Source organism: Girardinichthys multiradiatus, chromosome 12, assembly GCF_021462225.1.
Source record: "Girardinichthys multiradiatus isolate DD_20200921_A chromosome 12, DD_fGirMul_XY1, whole genome shotgun sequence".
Taxonomy (NCBI): Eukaryota; Metazoa; Chordata; class Actinopteri; order Cyprinodontiformes; family Goodeidae; genus Girardinichthys; species Girardinichthys multiradiatus.
This window is the reverse complement of record NC_061805.1, coordinates 26,046,849-26,068,814: the sequence shown is the minus strand read 5'-3', so window position 1 is coordinate 26,068,814 and position 21,966 is coordinate 26,046,849. Positions and strand designations below refer to the sequence as shown.

Here is a 21,966-nt window from a genome sequence, read left to right as displayed (position 1 = left end):
AAGTTTGACTATTGACTCATTGCTTACATTCGAAGCCATACTTGGCTTATCTGAATCTCTGATTTGCATGGTCGATCTCACTGCTCATATGTGCTTGTGCATGCGTCCTCCTGGTCTTGTCATGAAGCGCTTCTGTAGAAAAGTGCTAGCCAGTGATGAAGGGTGTATTGATTGGTGGGCCAGGCGCCTGTGGTATCGACTCGGTGGGAGGGTGATTCTTCAAGGCCTTCCTATTGGCACACGGAGTTAATCTGCTCATCCTGATCAATACCAGCTAACTGAAACTATCACTGTTTTTTTTTATTGGTTTCATGTTTGTTTGTTGGTGTGCCTATAAAGATTTAGGGCATGGTTTTTGTTTAGGTGACAGGAAATGTTAAATGTAGAGTTCTGGTAGTCAGCTGTGCTTTATTTGTGGAAATGTTATATGTTTGCTTCGTGACTCACGGGCAGTAAAGTTTGACTGCCGCACTGTGAGGTCATATAAAGTCTATAGTATTCTATTATAAATCTGTATAATGATTTCCGGCCTGCCTCAAGCGCTGAATGGCAACTTGGCAATCTGTCCATTCAGTAGTGACAGATCACCTGACTGGCTGGATTTAGTGCTGCTGACAGTGTAGTCTTGATTCATAGAAACGGTGGTTTTCCTGCTACTAAAATGTCCCTAATAGTAGTCATTAGATCATTAGTCATATCATTAGAGTTTTAACCATCTTAGATTATCCTTTGTTGTTTTTCCCTTTTGTAGACATCTTCCTGCCTGCTGTTTAGTAATTGCTAGTGGTGATCATATGTAGGTGGGCTATCATGTACATCATAAAATCCCCAAAACATTTATTTTAACAACAGAGTAATCAAATCTGAGACATGTAAACAAGCTATTCACCAAACATATGTATAAAATAATGCTTACACACAGCCTTTAAAATCAGACTGTTTATTGAAATCATTACTGCTGATTTGTCATCAGAAATGGCCAAATCTCCACATAAAAATCAAACAAGTAGAACATTACCACTGGACAATGTAACAATTGTGTGACAATGTGTAACAATGCAAATATTTTATTGCAGGGCAACACAGTTTATTGTCAGCCAGAATATTTTAATGTCCTCTTAAGACAGTGTCTCCAACATTAAACAACGAAATTTATAACTGGCATACAGACCATGAATTCCTAGTACTTAAATTAGCTGATATTTATTGCAGCCAGATTCTTTAGTATGTTGGTATTGCAGACAATTATATTGTGATGATGATAAATTTGTGATACAGTATATTGGCAAAAACACCCAATTACTTCCATGGCCAATGGTGCATAAAATCCAGCACTAAACCGCAGAGAATTGGTTGTTTTCAGGAGTGGAGTGAATTTCAGCTTGGTACCATGATAGGATGCCACTTGTGCAGTCGTGAACTTTCCTCATTACTGAATATTTCACAGTCAACTGTTAGTGGTGTTATAACAGTGTAAACTGAAAGCATTTGGGAACAACAGAAACACAGCTACAAAGGGTTTTGGCCAGTGGCATTAGGGTCAACAGAGGCACATAGTGCACAGGATTGCCAACCTAATGCGGAGTGAAGAACTACAGACCAAACTTTATGTGACCTTCAGATTGGCTCTAGAGCAGTGCCTAGAAATCTTCATCAAATGTTTTTCTATGACGAGTTGTTGCAACCATGGTTTACATCACCAAGTGCAATGTGAAGCTTCAAATGTGGTGCGTTAAAGCACACTGCTGTTGGACTCTATTATAGGAATTCTCGGGACTGATGAGACAAGCCTCTCTGTCTGGCATTCCAGTGGACAAGTCTGGGTTTGGCAGTTGCAAGGAGAGCACCACTTGTCTGACTGGAGTTCATCAAGTTTAAAGTTTGGTGCAGAAGGGATCATGGTGTGGAGCTGTTCTTCAGGAATTGTTCTCGGCCCCTTAGTTCCAGTGAAACGAACTCTTAATTTCTTTCCACCACTTTTGTTGGAACAGTTTAGGAACAGGCCCTTCTTTTTCCAACATGATTGTGCACCAATTCACACTAAGGTCCATAAAGACATGGACAAGCAAGTTTATTGCGAAAGAACTAGACTGACTTTTGCAGGGTGCAGTCCTGCATAAAGGACATATTTTCTTGTCTGCCTTCTCATTTCCAACTCTTCTGAGATGCTGTGGGGGTTTATCCCCTTTATACTGAAGTATGGTGGATTTCTGGATGAAGTTCCGTCTTTCCATCCTTAGCTAGACTAATGCTGGGTCTCCTCAGTACAATAAACACAGGAAGCAAAGAAGTGACTACTTTGCTATACTTTGACAATTGCCGTTTGCCAGGCCTTTTGTTAAAGCTAAGGTTTCTTTTGATGTATTTCAAGGTTGTTTGGTCCATAACCAAAGCTTCTTTGCTTCCAGTTGTTAGCTACTAATCCAGAGTTAGCTACTGTGTAAACTGAAAATCTTTTTGAACCTTTTGTGTGATTTTGTTTTAATGCTCTTGTTTGTTTGTTCTCCTGTAGACCGAACATGGAGAGGACCGGTCAGGTCAGTGACTCTGGCTCCTCCATGGTTAAACACGCCCTTAACCCTGAAAAAACCTTTATGCAAGTTCACTATCTCAAGGTAAGAGACAAATGTGTTGAAGGGAGGAAGGAAAGAAGAAAATAGAATCAGACGTATACAGGGGAAAAAGGCATTCACAAAGAACTGGAGCTGCAGTGTTTGGCATATCAAATGATAAGTGTAATTCTAGAATATCCTTTCAATTGTCCTGCCAAAGAAACTACAGTGTGCTTGGGTTGCGATTATGTTTCTTTGTGTTTTTATGATGGATGGTGTTTTGTTCCTTGTTTAGGGCTACTTCCTCCTCCGGTTCTTGGCCAGTGAAGTTGGGGACCAGCAGCTAATTGACTTCTTCAGAGTATTTGTAAAAAAATACCATGGACAGCTTGTTTTGTCTCAGGTGATACTGGAGTATTTTAGAGGAATATTTCTGTCTTGGACCTTATCCGTACTAATATGAATGTTTTGCAAAATTGTGATTTTATGCAATGTTAACACATCCAATCCACACACAGAGTTTTTGGTAGGAAAAATCTGGGTATAGACGCTCTGTTGGATTTAAGTCACAAACCCTATAACGCCTACACTCTGCCAGCAGGTGGTGATATTATCAATATTAAACTACATAAAGACCGATTTAGGAAAACCCGCGAAATCTTCTCTAATTTGATAGGATTTCTGGCACAGAAACCCAGAATTGCCGTATGCAATCTGGGTATCTTAGTCATCGTTTTTTTGGATATTGTATCTACACATTTACAGCACAAAGTTTTTGTGAAATTTCCACGTTTTGTTTGTGTAGGGATGGCAAGCAAAGCAGGCCATCCGTTTGTGTGGTATACTTGTGGTTGGGAAAGGGAACGGAATATGTAAAGGCCCCACCTAGCATGCCTGCTCTCAGTTTCTGTGCAAGAAACCACAACAATAAGAGTCGTTTTTAGGCGTTTTGTTCACACCTTTTCACACATCTTCCCGAATTTTTCCAGTGACCTTAACATTATGTTAATGACTGGGAGAAAAAAGTTAACAGTGTTGGAAAAATCAAATGATACAATTGCTTTGGGAACAGCTTAAACCTCACTAACCTCACGTTTAGTCATGCGCAGGATCTTCTTTTGAACATTGATGTCATTAATGGCATCATTATTGCTTCCTGCTGACGCAACAGATGTGTTACAGCATCTTTGATTCGAACCGCACAGCTTTGGTAGACACAAATACAAAAACGTTAAAATAGAGATGAAAAAATATATTTTTTAAAGTAATATTTCCAGCTATGCTAGCTGATGACAGACTGGCTTGGTCTGGGAGTTTTAAGCTGGGATTTTATTGAAAGAAATTCAGAATTCAGCTCAGTGTATCAACTCAGACACAGACATTTATGCAGCTGACACCATGCAGTTGAGCAATAACACCTGGGAGTCAGCATATTTGCGTGTGTACGCATGTGATTCATTCCACCTGGCAGATTGAATCTTCTCACTAAATAATGGATGTAACATAAACATGGTCTGACCTTACACACTCGACTTAACATCAGATATGCCTTCCTGTCTCTTATACTCTTCCTCCCACATCTCAATTTATGCCTCCCATTTCTTCTTGTCATTTTGTTCTTTTTGAACAGGATTTCCTGCAAATGTTCCTGATTACCTTCCCCCACATGGAGAGGTACGTAAGTGGCTGCGATTACAGTGTAATTCATGAATTATTTAAAGATGGGAATTATATTCACTTGTATTGAAGTAGGGATTTCCCTTTCCAGTCAAACAGGAAAACCTTTAATAACCTCTTTTTTTTCCCAGCATAGATTTAAACATTTTAGTCTCAGACGATAATAGCTTAATGTGAAATAGGCATGCTTCTGTTGATTTACTCTCTGAGGAGGTCCTGGTGTGGAAACAACCAGTCTGCCAAAGCTCCAAACACCAATCTGGTTAACGGAACAGTCTCATCCACTCTCGTATTAATTGAAGTTTAAAAGGATAACAGCTCCTCCTGCCCTCCTCCTCTCTAATTTTCTATCTCCCTCTCTGCTTTATCATTCAATTCTCCATCTCTTCTGATTGCCTCATTAACCTCTTCCTGCATTTCTCTTTCGCTGTCTGTGTTTCACATTATCTCTCCTATCCTTCAAACCTTCTGTTTTTAGCTCTCCTCTTCTTCAGCTATTGTCTGCTCTAAATCTTGTCTTGTTGCCTTTTCTGTCAGGTGGAGTGTGCTGCTGGACCAGCCAGTAATTGATTGAATTAGACAGAGGGAGTTGGGCACAGTCAATATTTGGATGTGAGCTCTCTGTCAGTAAACGAAGCCCAAAGTCGAGAAGGATTTGGGTTTAAAGTACTTTATGTTTAGAGTCATTGCTGCTTTTTGCATTGTCACACATTACTAGACAAAATAACCCAGAAGTAATCCACATAGGATTATATAAATGTAAACATTATTTAAAGAAATCATGATATTCATTGATTTGGTTTAATTAGAAGCCAGCTTTTTACAGACATCCACTTTCTGCATAGACTTATTTGTCTATAATCTACCCAATCATAACCAGCAAATTGCAATAAAGTTAGCTCTTAAATATATAAAATAAGAGTAAATGTGTGGCTCCTATGAGACAGAAGGCTTAGGTCTCAGTAGTTCTATTATGGGCCAACTCCTCTTGCCAAAAAACAACATTTGTTTTTTTGATGTTTGTGCAGATTGGAACATTTTATGCTCACCATAGAATATCGATTTACTTATGATCGTTTAATAGCATATATCCTAATTGTTTTTCAGCTGTGCTTGGACTTATTGGCCATGGTAGTTACATTATTTTCCATGTCCAAAGTTGAGAAATATGTAAAAAAAAAGCTAGGAAAACTATTTTACACAAAGCAGCTGGTAATACTAAGGAAACTTGCCGAAAAGTCATGATATTACATATAGGGCACCAAACTCAGGCATCAGGAGGATGATGTCAGGGGAGATGTCTTAGAGACAGTGGGGACAAAGCAGACTGACACCCCACCCATGGAAATAAGAGCGCTCCATGTCAAGCCCAACACCTTATTTGCCATACATTCTATTTTCTGATCCTGTTTGATCAGCATTGCTACACTGATGTTCATGGGCATTTGCCAGCACTCAGTCAGCCAGTCAGTCAGTCATTTTCTATACCGCTTCTTCCATAGTGGGTCGCGGGGAAGCTGTTGCCTATCTTCAGCAGTCTACGGGCGAGAGGCGGGGTACACCCTGGACAGGTCGCCAGTCCATCGCAAGGCAACACAACAACAACTATGCACACACTAATTTGCCAGCACTCACTTTTCTCTAAATACTAAAGACACAGTTGAGAGGTTTAGGGGTTGTGTAAAAAATACATTGGCAGAAGTGAACGGAAGCAGCTGAATGTCTTAAGCCTGTGTTTTAATTCTGAGGGTTTTGCAGCACTACAGTAATGTAACCCTAAAGACACTTTATCTAACATCACTATAACTCTAAGTCCCTCTTCAGTTAGTGTTTGGCACAGTAACATGTTGTTTGGCACTAGGAAGTCACTTTAAGCTAATGCTACAAAAATGTGTCCAAAATGTGTTTGAAAATTGCTAATTGGCTTTGAAAAATAATGAAACTCTTAAACATGATTTATTTGTTTTATACTTTTGAGATTTGTTGGCTTTCAGGATCTAAAATAAGAAATTTGCCACATAAATGACCAAAAATTATAAGTCAGCCTGTGTTAGTGAGCATGGAGTAAAGCCTTGTCCTCATTGTGGTGTGTCTTGTTGGCTGATTTGACTTTTGACCCCTTGTCCCTGTATAGACATATTTACAGCCCTCACTGACGTGTTTGTTCTGCATGCTAAAATTACACTTTTGCGTGAATTTCTGGAAGTGCGACATAACTGATATATAATAACCTTTCCTGAAGTTTCAATATGAACCGGGAAGCTGGGATTTCCCAGTAACTAAACTAGAAATTCAAACAAGAAAAAGGAAGATTTTTTTTTACCTGTGCCCAAAAACGGTCTGTTTAGAATAATGTTGAAACATTATTTAACGTCCAATGCTGTAATTCTGATTAAACAGTAAAAAAAAGAAAAGCACTATTTTGAAAAAGGTCCTATTGGTATATATTTGGCAAATATATGAAATCAGTAATTCAGCCTTAGTCAGGGGAGCATAACTTTAAAAATAAAGATTCCAAAGTGCAAATGAGAACTTTTCATTTTTTTAAATTGCCTCTTTAATTGGCTAAATTGTGTGGTACACAGTAAAAGCTTCAGTGCAAGAGAGTGGAGATATATATATTTTTTAAACACAGCTAGGAAGATTGAAGTGTGGTGAAGGGTATGCCGTATGGTTACCCTCCCTCTCCGTGCATGCTCTACAGTTTCCATCCTTACTGCTGACTGCTTGTGGAATGTTTGTTTGCACACATATTTGTCTTTGCATATTGCTTCGGTCACCGTGGTGATTCTGTCTGAGCAATGTGACATTTTTCATGCACAAAACATATGCTTTGTCTCATAGACATAGTTACACTCTTCCATACAAATGTTTGCTTGCATGACAAACATGCATCTTTATCCAATTCATTGTCTGTAGATGCCTGTTTACTCAATCTTGTATAGGAAGATGGGTGTTCCCCCTATTTGTTTTTCTTTTTTTATTTAAGGTGTTGGCCAAAAATCAAGCTTGCCAGGACCCTTCCAGTATTTTCTAGTGTTTTTTTAAATGGGTTTCTTGGGCAATAACAATCATGGCTGTAATAATAGGAATAACACTAACAGTTGCCTTGTTGTGTTCCAGAAAGGGACTAACCCTCAGTGCCATTTACGCCAACTGGCTCGATCGACCAGGAATTCCAGAGGTATGAGAAGTATTTCTAAAATCTGCCTTTTCAATTAATTGAACTCTAAATTAATACATTATGCCTCTGTGTCTAATACTGAACTTCAATTACTAAGTTTACTGTATGATCTCTATGAGCCACAGCAGAACTGGCAGGATTTCAAAGACAGTTTCCAAAAGGATGGTTCTTAATATCAAAGCAATGATAATTTTCTTTTTGGTCTCAAATGCTTCGGACTGTTGCTGCAAACATGCTTTACAAATAGATAAGGAAAGGCATACGCCTTTTGGGTATCTTTGAACATCTATAAACAGCTGTGTAGTACACCTCTCATAGTCAAAATTACATCTCCCATTAGATGTAAATAACAGCTTAAATGTGGTGCGACTGTTTGCCAGAAGGCAATTAACAACTGCTTAACGATGATTACTTTCCCTATATATATATATATATATATATATATATATACATATATATATATATATATATATATATATATATATATATATATATACATGTATATATATATATATATATGTATATATATATATATATATATATATGTATATATATATATATATATATATATATATATATATATATACATATATATATATACATAAAGATATAAAATTCAAATTTTTTGTGAAGAATCAACAACAAGTGGGACACAATCGTGAAGTAGAATGAAATTTATTGGATGTGTCAAACATTTTTAACAAATAAAAAACTTAAAAGTGGGGCGTGCAATATTATTCGGCCCCTTTACTTTCAGTGCAGCAAACTCACTCCAGAAGTTCAGTGAGGATCTCTGAATGATCCAATGTTGTCCCAAATGACTGATGATGATAAATAGAATCCACCTGTGTGTAATCAAGTCTCCGTATAAATGCACCTGCTCTGTGATAGTCTCAGGGTTCTGTTCAAGGCGCAGAGAGCATCATGAAGACCAAGGAACACACCAGGCAGGTCCGAGATACTGTTGTGGAGACATTTAAAGTCGGATTTGGATACAAAAAGATTTCCCAAGCTTTAAACATCCCAAGGAGCACTGTCCAAGCAATCATATTGACATGGAAGGAGTATCAGACCACTGCAAATCTACCAAGACCCGGCCGTCCCTCTAAACTTTAATCTCGAACAAGGAGAAGACTGATCAGAGATGCAGCCAAGAGGCCCATGATCACTCTGGATGAACTACAGAGATCTACAGCTGAGGTGGGAGAGTCTGTCCATAGGACAACAATCAGTCGTACACTGCACAAATCTGGCCTTTATGGAAGAGTGGCAAGAAGAAAGCCATTTCTCAAAGATATCCATAAAAAGTCTTGTTTAAAGTTTGCCACAAGCCAGCTGGGAGACACACCAAACATGTGGAAGAAGGTGCTCTGGTCAGATGAAACCAAAATCGAACTGTTTGGCCACAATGCAAAATGATATATTTGGCGTAAAAGCAACACAGCTCATCACCCTGAAAACACCATCCCCACTGTCAAACATGGTGGTGGCAGCATCATAGTTTGGGCCTGAAATGTGGCATGTTGTCTCATGGCACTTCACAACAGTCAGGTACATACATTCCTATTAATCCTAACAATTGAACAGTGCAGTCGGAGTTAGCTTTTTATTCAAATTGGATAAAACGTTTTTCTATCTAAGGAAACCCAGCAGATTGCATCCAGTCAGTGACTTGCAGCATTCACTCCTCCTGGATGAGCATGTAGAGACAGTGGACAGTCACTGGCGTTGACTTTGCAGCAATCCCTCATACTGAGCATGCATGTAGCGACAGTGGAGAGGAACAACTCCCTTTTAACAGGAAGAAACCTCCAGCAGAACCAGGCTCAGTGTGAGCGGCCATCTGCCACGACCAACTGGGGGTTAGAGAGAACAGAGCAGAGACACAAAGAGAACACAGAAGCACTGATCCAGGAGTACTTTCTATGGGGAAAAGTAAATGTTAGTGGATGTAGCTCGTTTAGTCGTTTCACCTAGAAAGAAAGAACAGATAAACTCTGAGCCAGTTTTCAAGGTTAGAGTCTGAAAGAGAGCACATAGAGTTTGTTACAGTTAATCTCAGTCAGTTGCCATGTCTAGGAGAGAGAAAGGGTTAAACACTAAAAGTCAGGGCTATGTGGATCATCGGTAGAGGGTGAGCATTAAGTTGCTGCCAGCAGAAGCTCGGACGATTCCCCCCTCTAGAAAGGTGTCACAGGCAGACACAGAGCCAGTCCAGGTGTAGCTTCTAGGAAGAGAAAAGAGAAAGAACATAAAGTTAAAAGCTAAAATAACAGCAAATAATGCAAAATTGGAGAGTAGTGTGAGAATGTAGCGAAGAGGGTGAAAGTGGTCGTTATGTCCTCCAGAATCCTAAGCCTATAGCAGCATAACTACACAGATAGTTTCAGTTCAGATTATTTAGTTAAACAGTGCTTATTTACAACAATGTCGTCTCAAGGCACCCCACAAAGGGTCCCACTGATGGTCATTGTTATACTAAAAACCACAAGGATTGGGATACCTCCCTCTGTCAGACTGATTATAACCATTGGAAAAGAGAAGGGGTCATACAGGTAGCAGAAATGGAGGGTGTGTTTGCACCTCAACCATAACTGAGCCGGTTTAGGCTAAACCTGACTCCCCCTTACTCCAACCAACAAGGAGGGAGGACGGCTGCCTCCCTGATAAACTAACCCACTCTAACTATAAGCTTTATCAAAAAGGAAAGTTTTAAGCCTAGCCTTAAAAGTAGACAGGGTGTCTGCCTCACGAACTAAAGCTGGGAGCTGGTTCCACAGGAGAGGAGCTGATAACTAAAGGATCTGCCTCCCATTCTACTTCTAGAGACTCTAGGAACCACCAGTAAACCTGCAGTCTGAGAACAAAGTGCCCTGTTAGGAACATATGGAACAATCAGATCTCTAATGTATGATGGAGCTAGATCATTAAGGGCTTTATATGTGAGGAGGAGAATTTTAAATTCTATTCTGGATTTAACAGGGAGCCAATGAAGGGAAGCTAAAATAGGAGAAATATGATCTCTCTTTTTAATTTTCATCAGAACTCTTGCTGCAGCATTTTGAATCAGCTGAAGGCTTTTAACTGCATTTTGTGGACATCCTGATAGTAAAGAATTACAATTGTCCAGCCTTGAAGTAACAAATGCATGGACTAGTTTTTCAGCGTCACTCCTGGATAGAATATTTCTAATTTTGGCAATGTTCCGGAGATGAAAGAAGGAAATCCTAGAAACCTGTTTAATATGGGATTTAAATGACATGTCCTGGTCAAAAATAACACCAAGGTTTTTTACTTTATTATCAGAGGTCAATTTAATGCCATCCAGGTTAAGTGATTGACTAAGCAGTTTCCTTTTTAAGAACTCCGGTCGAAAGACGACAACTTCTGTCTTATTTGAATTTAGAAACAAAACATTTTAAGTCATCCAAGTTTTTATATCTTCAAGACATGCTTGTAGTCTATCTAACTGGTTGGGCTCATCAGGATTTATGGATAAGTAAAGCTGAGTATCATCAGTGTAACAGTGAAAATTTATCCCATGCTGCCTGATAATTTGACCTATTGGAAGTATATATATGTAGTAAAGAGAATTGGCCCAAGTACTGAACCCTGTGGTACTCCACAATTAACCCTGGAGTTTAAAGATGATTTATCATTTACATGAACAAACTGGAATCTGTCAGACAGATAGGATTTAAACCAGCCTAGCGCTGTTCCCCTGATCCCTACAGCATATTCCAGCCTTTCTAAGAGAATATTGTGATCGACTGTATCAAATGCAGCACTGAGATCTAACAGGACAACAGGACAAGTACAGACACAAGTCCATTATCTGAGGCCATAAGAAAATCATTAGTGACTTTCAGCAGAGCTGTTTCAGTGCTATGATTAGCTCTGAAGCCTGACTGAAACTCTTCGAACAGGTCATTGCTGTATAAATGCTCACACATTTGATTAGCAACTATTTTCTCAAGAATTTTAGATAAGAATGGAAGATTGGATATAGGTCTGTAATTTTTCAAGTCATCTCGATCAAGCGAAGGTTTCTTAAGTAAAGGTTTAATTACAGCTAACTTAAAAGCCTGTGGTACATATCCATTTACTAAAGATAGATTAATCATATCTAAAATGGGGCTGGTAATCAGAGGGAACACTTCCTTAAATAATTTGGTTGGGATTGGGTCTAACATACAAGTTGAAGGTTTAGATGAAGCTAATATTTCTGATAACTCAGGAAGCTTCACAGGATCAAAACAGTCCAAACACAGATCAGGTTCCGCAGTTATTTCCAATGTCTCACTTGCTGAGGATAAAGTAATCATCTTCGGGAGTATGTCAAAGATTTTCTTTTTAATAGAATAAATTTTATTTAAGAAGAATCCCATAAAGTCATGACTGCTAAGAGCTAAGGGAATGGATGGCTCAACAGAGCTATGACTCTATGTAAGTTTATCAACTGTACTAAAGAGAAACCTAGGATTATTCTTGTTCTCTTCTATTAATGATGAGAAATAAGCTGTTCCAGCTTGATGAAGTGTCTTTTTATACAACAGTAGGCTATTTTTCCAGATTAAGTAGGAATCCTCTAGATGTGTAGAGCACCATTTTCTCTCCAATTTTCTAACATTGTGCTTTAAAGTATGCAGATCTAAATTAAACCACGGAGCTAGCCTCCTATTAGTGATTACCTTCTTTTTCAAGGGGGCTGCATTGTCTAATGCATCACGCAATGATGAAGAAACACTATGAACAAAAGAATCAATTTGTGAAGGGGCAGAAACAGAATTATTGCCTTCCATTGTGCTTTTCAGTGATAATGAGGATATATATATATATATATATATATATATATATATATATATATATATATATATATATATATATATATATCCTGTAAATATAAATGTATATATGGTTAATGTTATATTGTGAGTTACAGATTGTCATTTTATCTCTTCTGGCCTCTAACCGTGAAACATACCCCCGGTCATAGATTATTGGATTACAAATACGCACCCACACAATCAATCCACTTTAACGGGTTCTTCAATTCTCCTATTTCTATGGTAACTGATCTTAATTACCACACAGTGTACGTGCAAATTTTGTGTGTCTGTGTTTTGTCGTTTTTTTTTTTTTTTTTTTGGAATGGCTGTCTGGGAACATTTACCTTCTAGATTACGTGCTGATGTAACTGGAGCCTTTCAGGGGCCTTTGAGGGTGGGTAGGACACTGTGGAGGGGACTTCTGCTTTCTCTACCTGATCGGATAAGGCTTGAGTGCTCCTACACAAGCACGCTCGTGTATTTATTTATTTATTCTTGTTTTGATGTGCCAGTCACCTTTTAAGTAGATCAGCCGGGTCGATTAAAACCTCTTACAAATGCGAACGCTTGTCCATTGTGTACACTAGACACAAACACAATTTTAAAAAAACCTTTCCCGGGTTCCCTCGCTCTTTTTCGCGACAGCCTCCCATCCGTTGCTCCACAAGCTGCTGGAAAGAAAAGAGAGGCAGTAAATGGTTTTGGCCTAATAATAAACAATGACATACAGCAATCTTGGAGAAAGAGATGAGGAATGAGAGAGCCTATTTTAGATATTTCAGTTTCAATGAGCAAGCACTCCCTTAGGGGAGGGGGGGTGTAAGTACGCTTGATATGATGTTTAAACAGAGGACACCCTTGATGTGCCAGAGCTTTCACTCTGATACGTTTTTCTACTAATTTAAAATATACATAATTATTAATACATGGTTGTCAGAGAATTCTGAAACGTGTGGTTTCTATATCTGTTCACCTTCACTAAGTCAGTACTGTTTAAAAGCCAGCTTTTGTTGCAATTTAAGCTACAAGTCATTTGGGGTATGTTTCTACCAGCTGTACACATCTGGAGGCAGACATTTTTACCCATTCCTCCTTGCAAAGTACCTCAAGCTCAGACTTATTGGATGGAGAGCATCTGTAAATATTACATTTCAAATGTTATAACAGTTTCTCAAAGAGATTTAAGTCTAGACGTTTGATTAGGCTATTCAAACACCTAAATATGCTGTGATCCATCATCTCTGGCAAGCTTCCCTGACAATGCCAAAGAAAGGTATCCCCACAGCTTCTCTGATTAATTTGCTTGTTTTACTGGATTTTATTTAGAGGTATCAGACTAACCAAAGCTGAACACAAATGCTCCCCTCATTTTTCAGATTTTTGTTTTTGTATTATTAATGTTATTTGAGATTTTCTTTTCACTTTAGTTATGTGCTATTTTGTGTTGGTCTATAACATTAAATCCCATTAAATACAATAATGTTTGTGGTTGCAACAAGGCAAAAAGTAAAAAAGGTTCAAGGGGTGTACAAGGTGCATTTTTGGAAGTCACTGTATTTAGGGAAAATGGTTTTGCCAGTTTATCAGCATTTGAAACTGGAGTTGGATTTCCCTGAGTCAACATTTTATAAAGCGAGAAACAATTCCTGGAGCTCAGACTCCTTTTATAGAAACTTAGCTGTCAAACGTCTTGAAATTAAACACTATAGATAAATTTTGATTACATATCTTTTTATATTTACCCTAAATTGATGGATTTTTATGTTAAGTTGCGTCTTTTGTTCCAAAATATTAATATTTACATTTTCAGACTGTATTTTGTTTATTTTTGTTTTAATTAACAAATGGAAAAGTCGTGACTTGTAATAAAAAGCTCACGGCTTTTTTACAATAACGTAAAACGTCCTCCAGCTACTCTACAACTTTCGCTGAAAGGACAACCCAGTCAAATATTTCAAGCTCTTTCAACATCTTTTCATTCAAGCATAAGGGCATGTCTTAGGTTGGAGCTACATTTCTTTTACCAAAAAGAGATTAGATTCTTTTTTTATATTTGACAATAACTGCAGCTGCATAAGATCAAGGTTTTTGATGATGAGCAAATTTATACGTAGATGGTGAGACTCTTGTTGCTTGAGTGAGGTCACGGAAATTACTACTCTACCTATGACAACAAAAAACCACAAAACCAAAATCCTGCCACCTATGCAACTTTAAATGTAGGTTGAATTGAACCTGTGGGTCTTAAACTGCTTCTTAAAATCCTAAAGAAAGCACTAAAAACTTTTTATGGGCCTTGTACAACCAAACTCAAGGCACCAAAACTCCTAAACTGCGCTTTAGGGAATCAACTTCAATTCTCGGAGACTCCGATCAGATTTATGAATCAAGACTTTATAATAGAGGTGATCCAAGTTAGCCCAGATGTAAATCCCCTGTAATCAAATGCTCAGAATGTTATAAAAAAGGAAAGAAGATTAGAAATGAAAAAATGTTGATTCTTGAAAAGTATGAAATTTTGTACTGAAAGGTTTTGAGGAACCCTGTAAATAAAGAAAGAGAACCCACACACACAGCATAGAAGGTTCAGCAAACAAATAAAATTACTTCTTAATACTAAATATGAATGTAAACAGTTTTTTGCCAGCCTAGGCAGCGTGTATGTGCGAAATTTTTTTATTTACAACAATGACATTCAAATGGTTAGAGCTTCACACATTAATAAAATTTCAATTGAGATTAACCAACATTTTTCTCACTCAGTTACTTCTTTTCCATGAACACAATGTCCACACCAGACCTTCACTGCTTTGCATAGCAATATAATAGCATACCAAATACTGCACGCATGCAGTCTTTTGCTATTGCATTATTGTGCATGTTGATATTTGCACAGTGGATTATGACTAGATTTATTGTGGAGCTCCACGTTGTGTCTCCTTGCATTGTACAAAAACAAAAACTACCAGCTCAACCTATATGTTTAAGGGGTTCTATTAAGAAAAAGTATTGTTTTTCTATGATTGATAGTCTATATTTGGGTGTCAGCCAACTTAAAACCTCAGAAGGAACCCAGACCTGTCACTTTTTTGAGCCCTTAAGGTTCAGTGAGCTGTTCAGATTTACAACAGAAAAGTATTTCACTTCTTCTGCTCAAAGGAAAAAACATCCTGCCTTCGTATTTTTATCTCTTCCCAACTTATAACTCTTTAAGTATAAATTATCTGTGCAGTTACCTTTTGTTTTTACAAGAGATGCACTGATCAGAGTTTGTGGCTGATTTTCAGTCTTTGTAAAGATTTTAAGGATGATAATATCCATTTTTTTCCAACTTCTCTTTAAGACCCACAATTAACTGCATTTAAAATATTTTCTCAATGCAATGAGTGGTCATTAATTATTTACATTAGAAACAGAGACAAGGTCACAAAATGTGTGAGAGATGCCGGTTTAGATTCACAGTCATCCAGGGCAAGGAAGTAAAAAAAAAAATTCAAAGGCAACTGGACTACTTTTTAAAGATGCTTCAACCGTTTCCCGAGGTCTGCTTCCGTTCTGAGTTCTTGGTGGGCAGTAGTCAGGTTCTTAGGCTCATGTGTTCAACTGAGAGAGGAGTTGCTGCAAAACAGGGTTTTACTATTTTAAAACACAGACTAACGTTATTACTGAATTGACATTTGAGAGTGTCTTTAGCATCTTTGGTTAGAGATAAGCTACTATACACTAAAGAACAGTCTGTGTGTCATCCCTACTGAAAATAGATCCTTCATTTTTTTAACTCGGAGATGTGGAAAAGGTGCAAACATTTCCAAATCCACCACGTTCCATGACAGTCAGAGGCTGAAAGCTGAGAATGATAAAACAGATCAGTCTTGTTGTAATATGTTTAGCCTAACTGTTCTGTTTTGAAGTCGCAGCCTGACTGAACAGCCAGGGTTTGTGTGGAAATAGTTTCCTTTTAAAGTTGCTTCTTACACCTTTTATCCTCATTGACTTCATTTTTAAACAACTCACTGATCATGAAAATAGCTTACTTTTAGTCTTCTCATTTTAGTAACAAGTTGTATGTTGTGGGTATGGTGCATTCATTGATTGGAAGAAGATCCAAGTTTGTTGTTTCCGATTCACTGAGCAGAGGTTAGGGATGGTCAAGCTGATGGTCAAGTCAAGCGAATTAGGTCACCAGTTGATCGTTTTCGGTGCACATTTAATTTATTTTTCTTTGCTGCAGATTATGATCTGAAATTTTATATTCCACATACGTTTAGAAATGAATACACTACTAATACTTTAAAAGCAGGGGCGTGGCCACAGGGGTGGCTGGGGGTGGCACTGGCTACCCCTGGAACCTGATTGGACACCCCATCTGGCCACTCCAACCAGAGCTGTCAATCGGTTTATATAGCGTTTGCAGAGAGGTTTGCAGTGTTGCCAAATTAGCTCTTTTGTCACTAGATTTAGCGCCTTTTCAAAGCCCCGAATTGACTTATATTCGAAAAAGCGCCTAGCGCCAAATCTGGCACATTTTGGTAAACTAACAGCAACTTTCTGTAGAAGAAAGTCACCACATGAATGAGCTGAATCTGTTACAACGCACAGCAACAGGCTGCCAAGCGTCGCAACCGTGGTGGATGTGGGTGTTTAAACACCCACAGTTTTCCTTGTGACATGGTTGAACACCCTCACTTTTCCCACAGCGCTTCCAATTTGGTTTCTCCGTATTGCGCTTGCTGTATTTGCCCCCTCCATCCCGTTCCTCTCCCCCTCTCTCTCCTGTTGAAACCTGGCACCGGCTGCTGATTGGCTGCTGATTGGCTTTCCCGCCTGAAATCCCGCATGTCTTGTGTTTTCTTACATTTGGTTTGTGCAGAGGATATACGGGGATGTAACGACGCAGAAGTCGGTGGTTGCTAACATAGTGTTCTCTGGACGTGCTAGCCAATGTTAGCCAGAAAAAGGAGTCCTATTGATCAGATTCATGACACTGTCAAGCTTTTAATTGTCTTTTTGTCACTTAATATGATTAAGATACAGAAAAAAAACTTACAAGAGAAGATAAACAACTTTTTCAAGAGACATCTGCTAAGTGATATTACTGTAAAAAGTTAAAAGCCTATTTAAATGAAAAAATAACAAATACATTTTTCCGTATTAAGCTTTTTTTGTGTAAACTGAGCCATAAATGATTTCAATAATTTTGAGCCCAATCTGTACCACTGCACCCTTCTGGTTTAGGATAGGCAGTTGCAGGAGTCATCCGTTTCAGAGAGAGCACATGAAGGAACAGAGGTCAGTAATTTAATAAATGTAGGTTTAAACTACAATATGTTTTAGTAACAGTCTGTGAAAGAGTTCAATTGAAGCGGACAGTGTGTGTATGATGCTTATTTCCATCCCAGGTGCATGTGTGTAAGTGTTTATAAAGTTCCCAGTTTAGTTTTATAAAAATAAAAACATAAAACACACAGCCATGAAAAATCCCACTTCATAGCCAATGTCCCCACAGTAACCAACACTTTTGAAAAGCAACACCACTGGAAGTGGTTCTCAGTCACAACTGGCAATGAGTTGCACATGTGCAGAGTTTTTGTCCATTCTGATGATGGTATAACTTTTTATAATATATTTTACATAATATATACTGCATGTAGAAAAAAATATTTGGTGCCATAAACAAAAACAGCTATTGAGTCAAAATTAAATTGGTGCTATTGGGTTGAAGCTTTTAATGAGAGCTATAACTTTGGCAGCTTTAGGATGGTCACATTTTTTTTTAACCTTTATTAAAAAATAGAAGCAGAACAAAACAAAAGCAGAACAAAAATATAGGCGCTTACACTTTAGATCTTAGACTACAGTTTCAGGGTGCGACCCTTTTACAACCTGTGCCCCTACCTGCCCCCCAAAGAAAACAATTCTCAGACATGCCACTGTTCAGTACTTTATTAGTGCTTTTTGTTCCATGTTGAGTCGATCAACTTAGCAGGTCATTAGTCACTCAACTATGCACCTGAGGTGGAATCTTTTACTTGTGTGGGTCTGTTAAACACATGATGTCATCCATTTTGTCCTGAACGAGGGGGTAACACCACAGTGGTTCTATTTGTTCTCTACATACATTCTAATTTAAACACTGATATGCCACAAATTACAGTTTTGAATCCAACAGTTGACGTGATTCATCACCTCCTTGTTTGTTGAGGGAACGTGGTATGAGACCTGTAGATGTCGTTCTAATATTGATCCACAGGAGAAACACTGCACAGACAAAGAAATAGGGCCAGGGTGGTAGATGTAGACAAAGGGCTTTCTATCCAGAGAATAGCGGTTGAGATCCAAGCATCAAAAGAGCTATGTGTGGTATCCTGTTACACAATGCCAATATACTGCCTCAACACACACTACATTCTATACTGCCCACTCCAACACCTCCCTCTCCCTCAGTACCTCTGATGCAGCTCGAGTACTTTTGTAAAATAAAAATATCAAAAGTCATGGAGATGTACTCAGGCATGGTGTTATACTACTGAACTCTGTGTGTGTGTGTGGCTATGAAAACTGTGATCGCCAAAATGCTGCACAAGCATGTGCGTGGGAACATCAATGAAGTGTGTAGAATGGGTAGAGATTGCTAGTTCCAACTTGTTTGTCAGAGTTTTTGTGAGACACTAAAGGTACCTTGATTCCATACACTACTGTTTGTCTCCTTAACTTTGAAATAACACCAAAACAAGTACACCATTTAATTGCAGGTGAATCTCAATAAATTATATCATTATCCCATTAATTTAGGTAATTCATTTTAAAAAGTGAAGCTCAGATATTCCACATATTTGTTACACATAGAATGATATATTGGAAGCGATATATTTGAGATTATTTTGATGATTATGGCTTACAGCTAATAATAACCAAATACAGAGTTACTCAGATAATAAAAACAATATAAAATAAGACCAATACAAAAACTATGCTTAATATAAAACTGTTATGGCCTACATAATCACTAGGGAGAATGCTGGCCAGACAGTTGCCCAGGAAAAGGCTATTAACACCCTCCACAAGGAGGGCAAGCTCAGAAAGGTCTGGCTGTTCAGAGTGATGTATCTAAGCATATTAATGGGAAGATTAGTGGGAGAAAAAATGTAGTAGAAAAAGGTGCACAAGCACAACCTTGAGAGGACTGTGAAACAAAGTCCAATCAAAAGTTTGGGGAAGATTCACAAGGCATTATTACGGCTGAGTCAGAGCAAACAGATGTATCCAAGGCTTGGGCTATAACTGCTGTTTTTCTTGTATTAAAATCACTTCTGAACCAGAGGCGAAAAAAGGCAAAAAGAGCAACTTTTGCATTTAGTTTGGAAATCAACCTCCCAGAGTCTGGAAGAAGGGTGTAGAGGCACAAAATCCAAGTTGCTTGATATCCAGTGTGAAGTATCCACAGTCAGGGATGATTTGGGGAGTCATGTCATCTTCTGGTGCTGGTCCACTGAGTTTTCTTAAGTCCAAAGTCTGTGCAGCAGTCTAGCAGGAATGTTGAAAGTACTTCATGGTTCTTTCTGCTAACAAGCTTTATGGGAACTCTGATTTAATTTCCCAACAGGACTTGGCACCTGCCCACAATGCCAAAAGTACCAATACCTGCTTTAATGACTATTTCATTACTGTGATTAGACAGCAACCTGACAAGATTTTAATCCCATAGATAGCTGTTGGAGTATTGTCAAGAGGAAGACGAGAGACATCAGACTCAAGAATGTTAATGAGCTGAAAGCCACCATAAAATCAATCTGATATTAAAATGTATTGAAGTGCAGCTGTATAATTCATATACTGTAGTGAAACCTTAAGATGAGACAGCAGAAGCTCTGATCAGTGCTTCTCTCTTTTAAGTAGGTGTTTGCATGACCATTTTCGTATCTGTTGTGTGTGTAGTCTCGGATGGTTGAATGGATGAAAAAAAGGAAACGAGAAATGAGGTGACCATCCGTTCTTCTCATTTTTCTCGCCTTCACTTTCTCTCTGTCTCTCTCTCCGGAGTCAAGTAGCGAGTTTCCGTCAGAGGAACAAGTGATAGTGCACCCACCTTCTCTCCCTCTCCTCCCACCTCTCCTCCCTCCCCTTCCTGCTTCGCTCAGTTTCTCTCTCTCTCTCTGCCTCTGCAAAGCATTCCTCTCTGTCCCGATCACTTGCCCCCCCAGCTCACTGCTTTCCCCTTCTCCTCTGTTGTTCAGTGGCTGCATGAAAGAAGTGCTGCGTGGTCACAGGCGAGGCTGGTGGAAGAAGTCAAAGCAGAGGTAGGCACTCACTCCTGCGCTTCTCTCCTTTTCTCTCTCTCTCTTTCTCTCTCTCTCTCTCTCTCTACTTCTTCTCATCTTCAGGGAGTGGCAGACAGTCTTCAGGAAAAGCGCTCAGAGTGGAAATATTGCACATGCTTGATGTCATTATCATCTGATTTTCATCAGTCTTTCTCCTTCATCAAGTTTATCCCCCCTTCATTGCCTCCTCACTGCTCCGTTTCTTAATTTCTTACCTTTTTCTATTCTATGCTTGTTCCATAGTGTTTTGATATCATCTCTTATCTCTGCCTCTTTTGCACTTTATCTCTGTTTTCCACATTCACTCCCTGCTTCAGTCTCTCCCTCTCAGTCTGCCTGTGAGTGGAGTGCGGCGCGCACACACAGCGCCGTGCATCTGTTGCGTGTTGTACTGTGCTGCTTATCAGATTTCCCATAATGCTCCCATGTTGTTCTTAATTGCTTTGCCCATATTTTTACATCTGCACATTTATCTTCCTGTTAGGAAAGATAAAATATGCACTTTAACTTCATTAAAGCACCAAAAAGGCTTTAATGACTGCATTTTAAAAATGATCTCTCATCTTTATGTCTAATTGTTTATAGACTTTTTTTTTTTATTCTAAATCATTTAACTCTATGCAAACATACTTTTTCTGAAACACCTGATGGAGATTGTGGAAACTGAAAGCTGATGTGCTCTGTTTTATCCGTTTGTCTTAGCTAGTTGATCGTTAGTTTGTCTTTTATGAGTGCAGAAAAGTTGCAATGAATAGGAGATATCCCCTGTGTGCATCTTTGTCCACTTTACACTTTGATGAGCTTTCCGATTGCTGAGAGTGGTCATGTGAGCTTTAACCTGATGACAGTGTCTGAGAATTTGTTTTCTTTTGAACATGACCACTTTCCCCTTTGGCTGGTGTTCCACTCTCACCTTTATTTAATCTTTGTCACTTTTTTATCTTCAATCACACTGTTTTCCTCCGGCTACTCTGTCTCTTCCTCCTGTCTATTTCCCGCCTTCACCTCTTCACCCCCACCATCGTCTCTCCTGCAGGTTGTAAAATGGATTCTCTCCAGTCGGACTCACCAGGCGAAGGGCAGAAAGCGGAAGAGAACAGAACCCAAGGTGAACTACAAAGAGGTAGGCACTCTGAGTATTAAGTCCTTTATCTCCCTCTGTGCTCTATTTCTTACTCTTCAATGTGTCTGCCTTTCATCCTTTAAAGACCTCTCTCTTCCCCAACTGTTGTGGGGTTTTCTTTACACATTGCTGTGATTTTATATATTTTTTAAACTTTACAGTCATTTTGTTTGTCGGACAACACGGTTATCCCCAACTCTGTAGATGTGTTGTGTCTGTAAAGTCAGACTACCCAGTACTTTTACAGTCTGTGTTTATGTCCTGTCCTCTGCTGCTGAGTGTT

The 21,966-nt window shown here is 38.7% G+C and overlaps 1 protein-coding gene across 6 annotated transcripts in view; it reads left to right on the top strand.

Annotated features, from left to right (window-relative positions):
- Nucleotides 1-21,966, top strand: part of LOC124877253 (aminopeptidase O (putative)) — a 137,125-nt gene that overhangs the window by 56,707 nt on the left and 58,452 nt on the right. For 4 of the 6 annotated variants that reach the window (XM_047380331.1, XM_047380326.1, XM_047380328.1 and 1 more), the window contains 6 exons: nucleotides 2,513-2,615; nucleotides 2,848-2,955; nucleotides 4,183-4,226; nucleotides 7,353-7,413; nucleotides 20,477-20,539; nucleotides 21,597-21,683. In XM_047380331.1, the coding sequence (XP_047236287.1) occupies nucleotides 2,513-2,615; nucleotides 2,848-2,955; nucleotides 4,183-4,226; nucleotides 7,353-7,413; nucleotides 20,477-20,539; nucleotides 21,597-21,683 (466 nt within the window). The remainder of the gene's footprint in view (nucleotides 1-2,512; nucleotides 2,616-2,847; nucleotides 2,956-4,182; nucleotides 4,227-7,352; nucleotides 7,414-20,476; nucleotides 20,540-21,596; nucleotides 21,684-21,966) is intronic. The other 2 variants (XM_047380329.1, XM_047380330.1) reach the window with 2 other exon arrangements.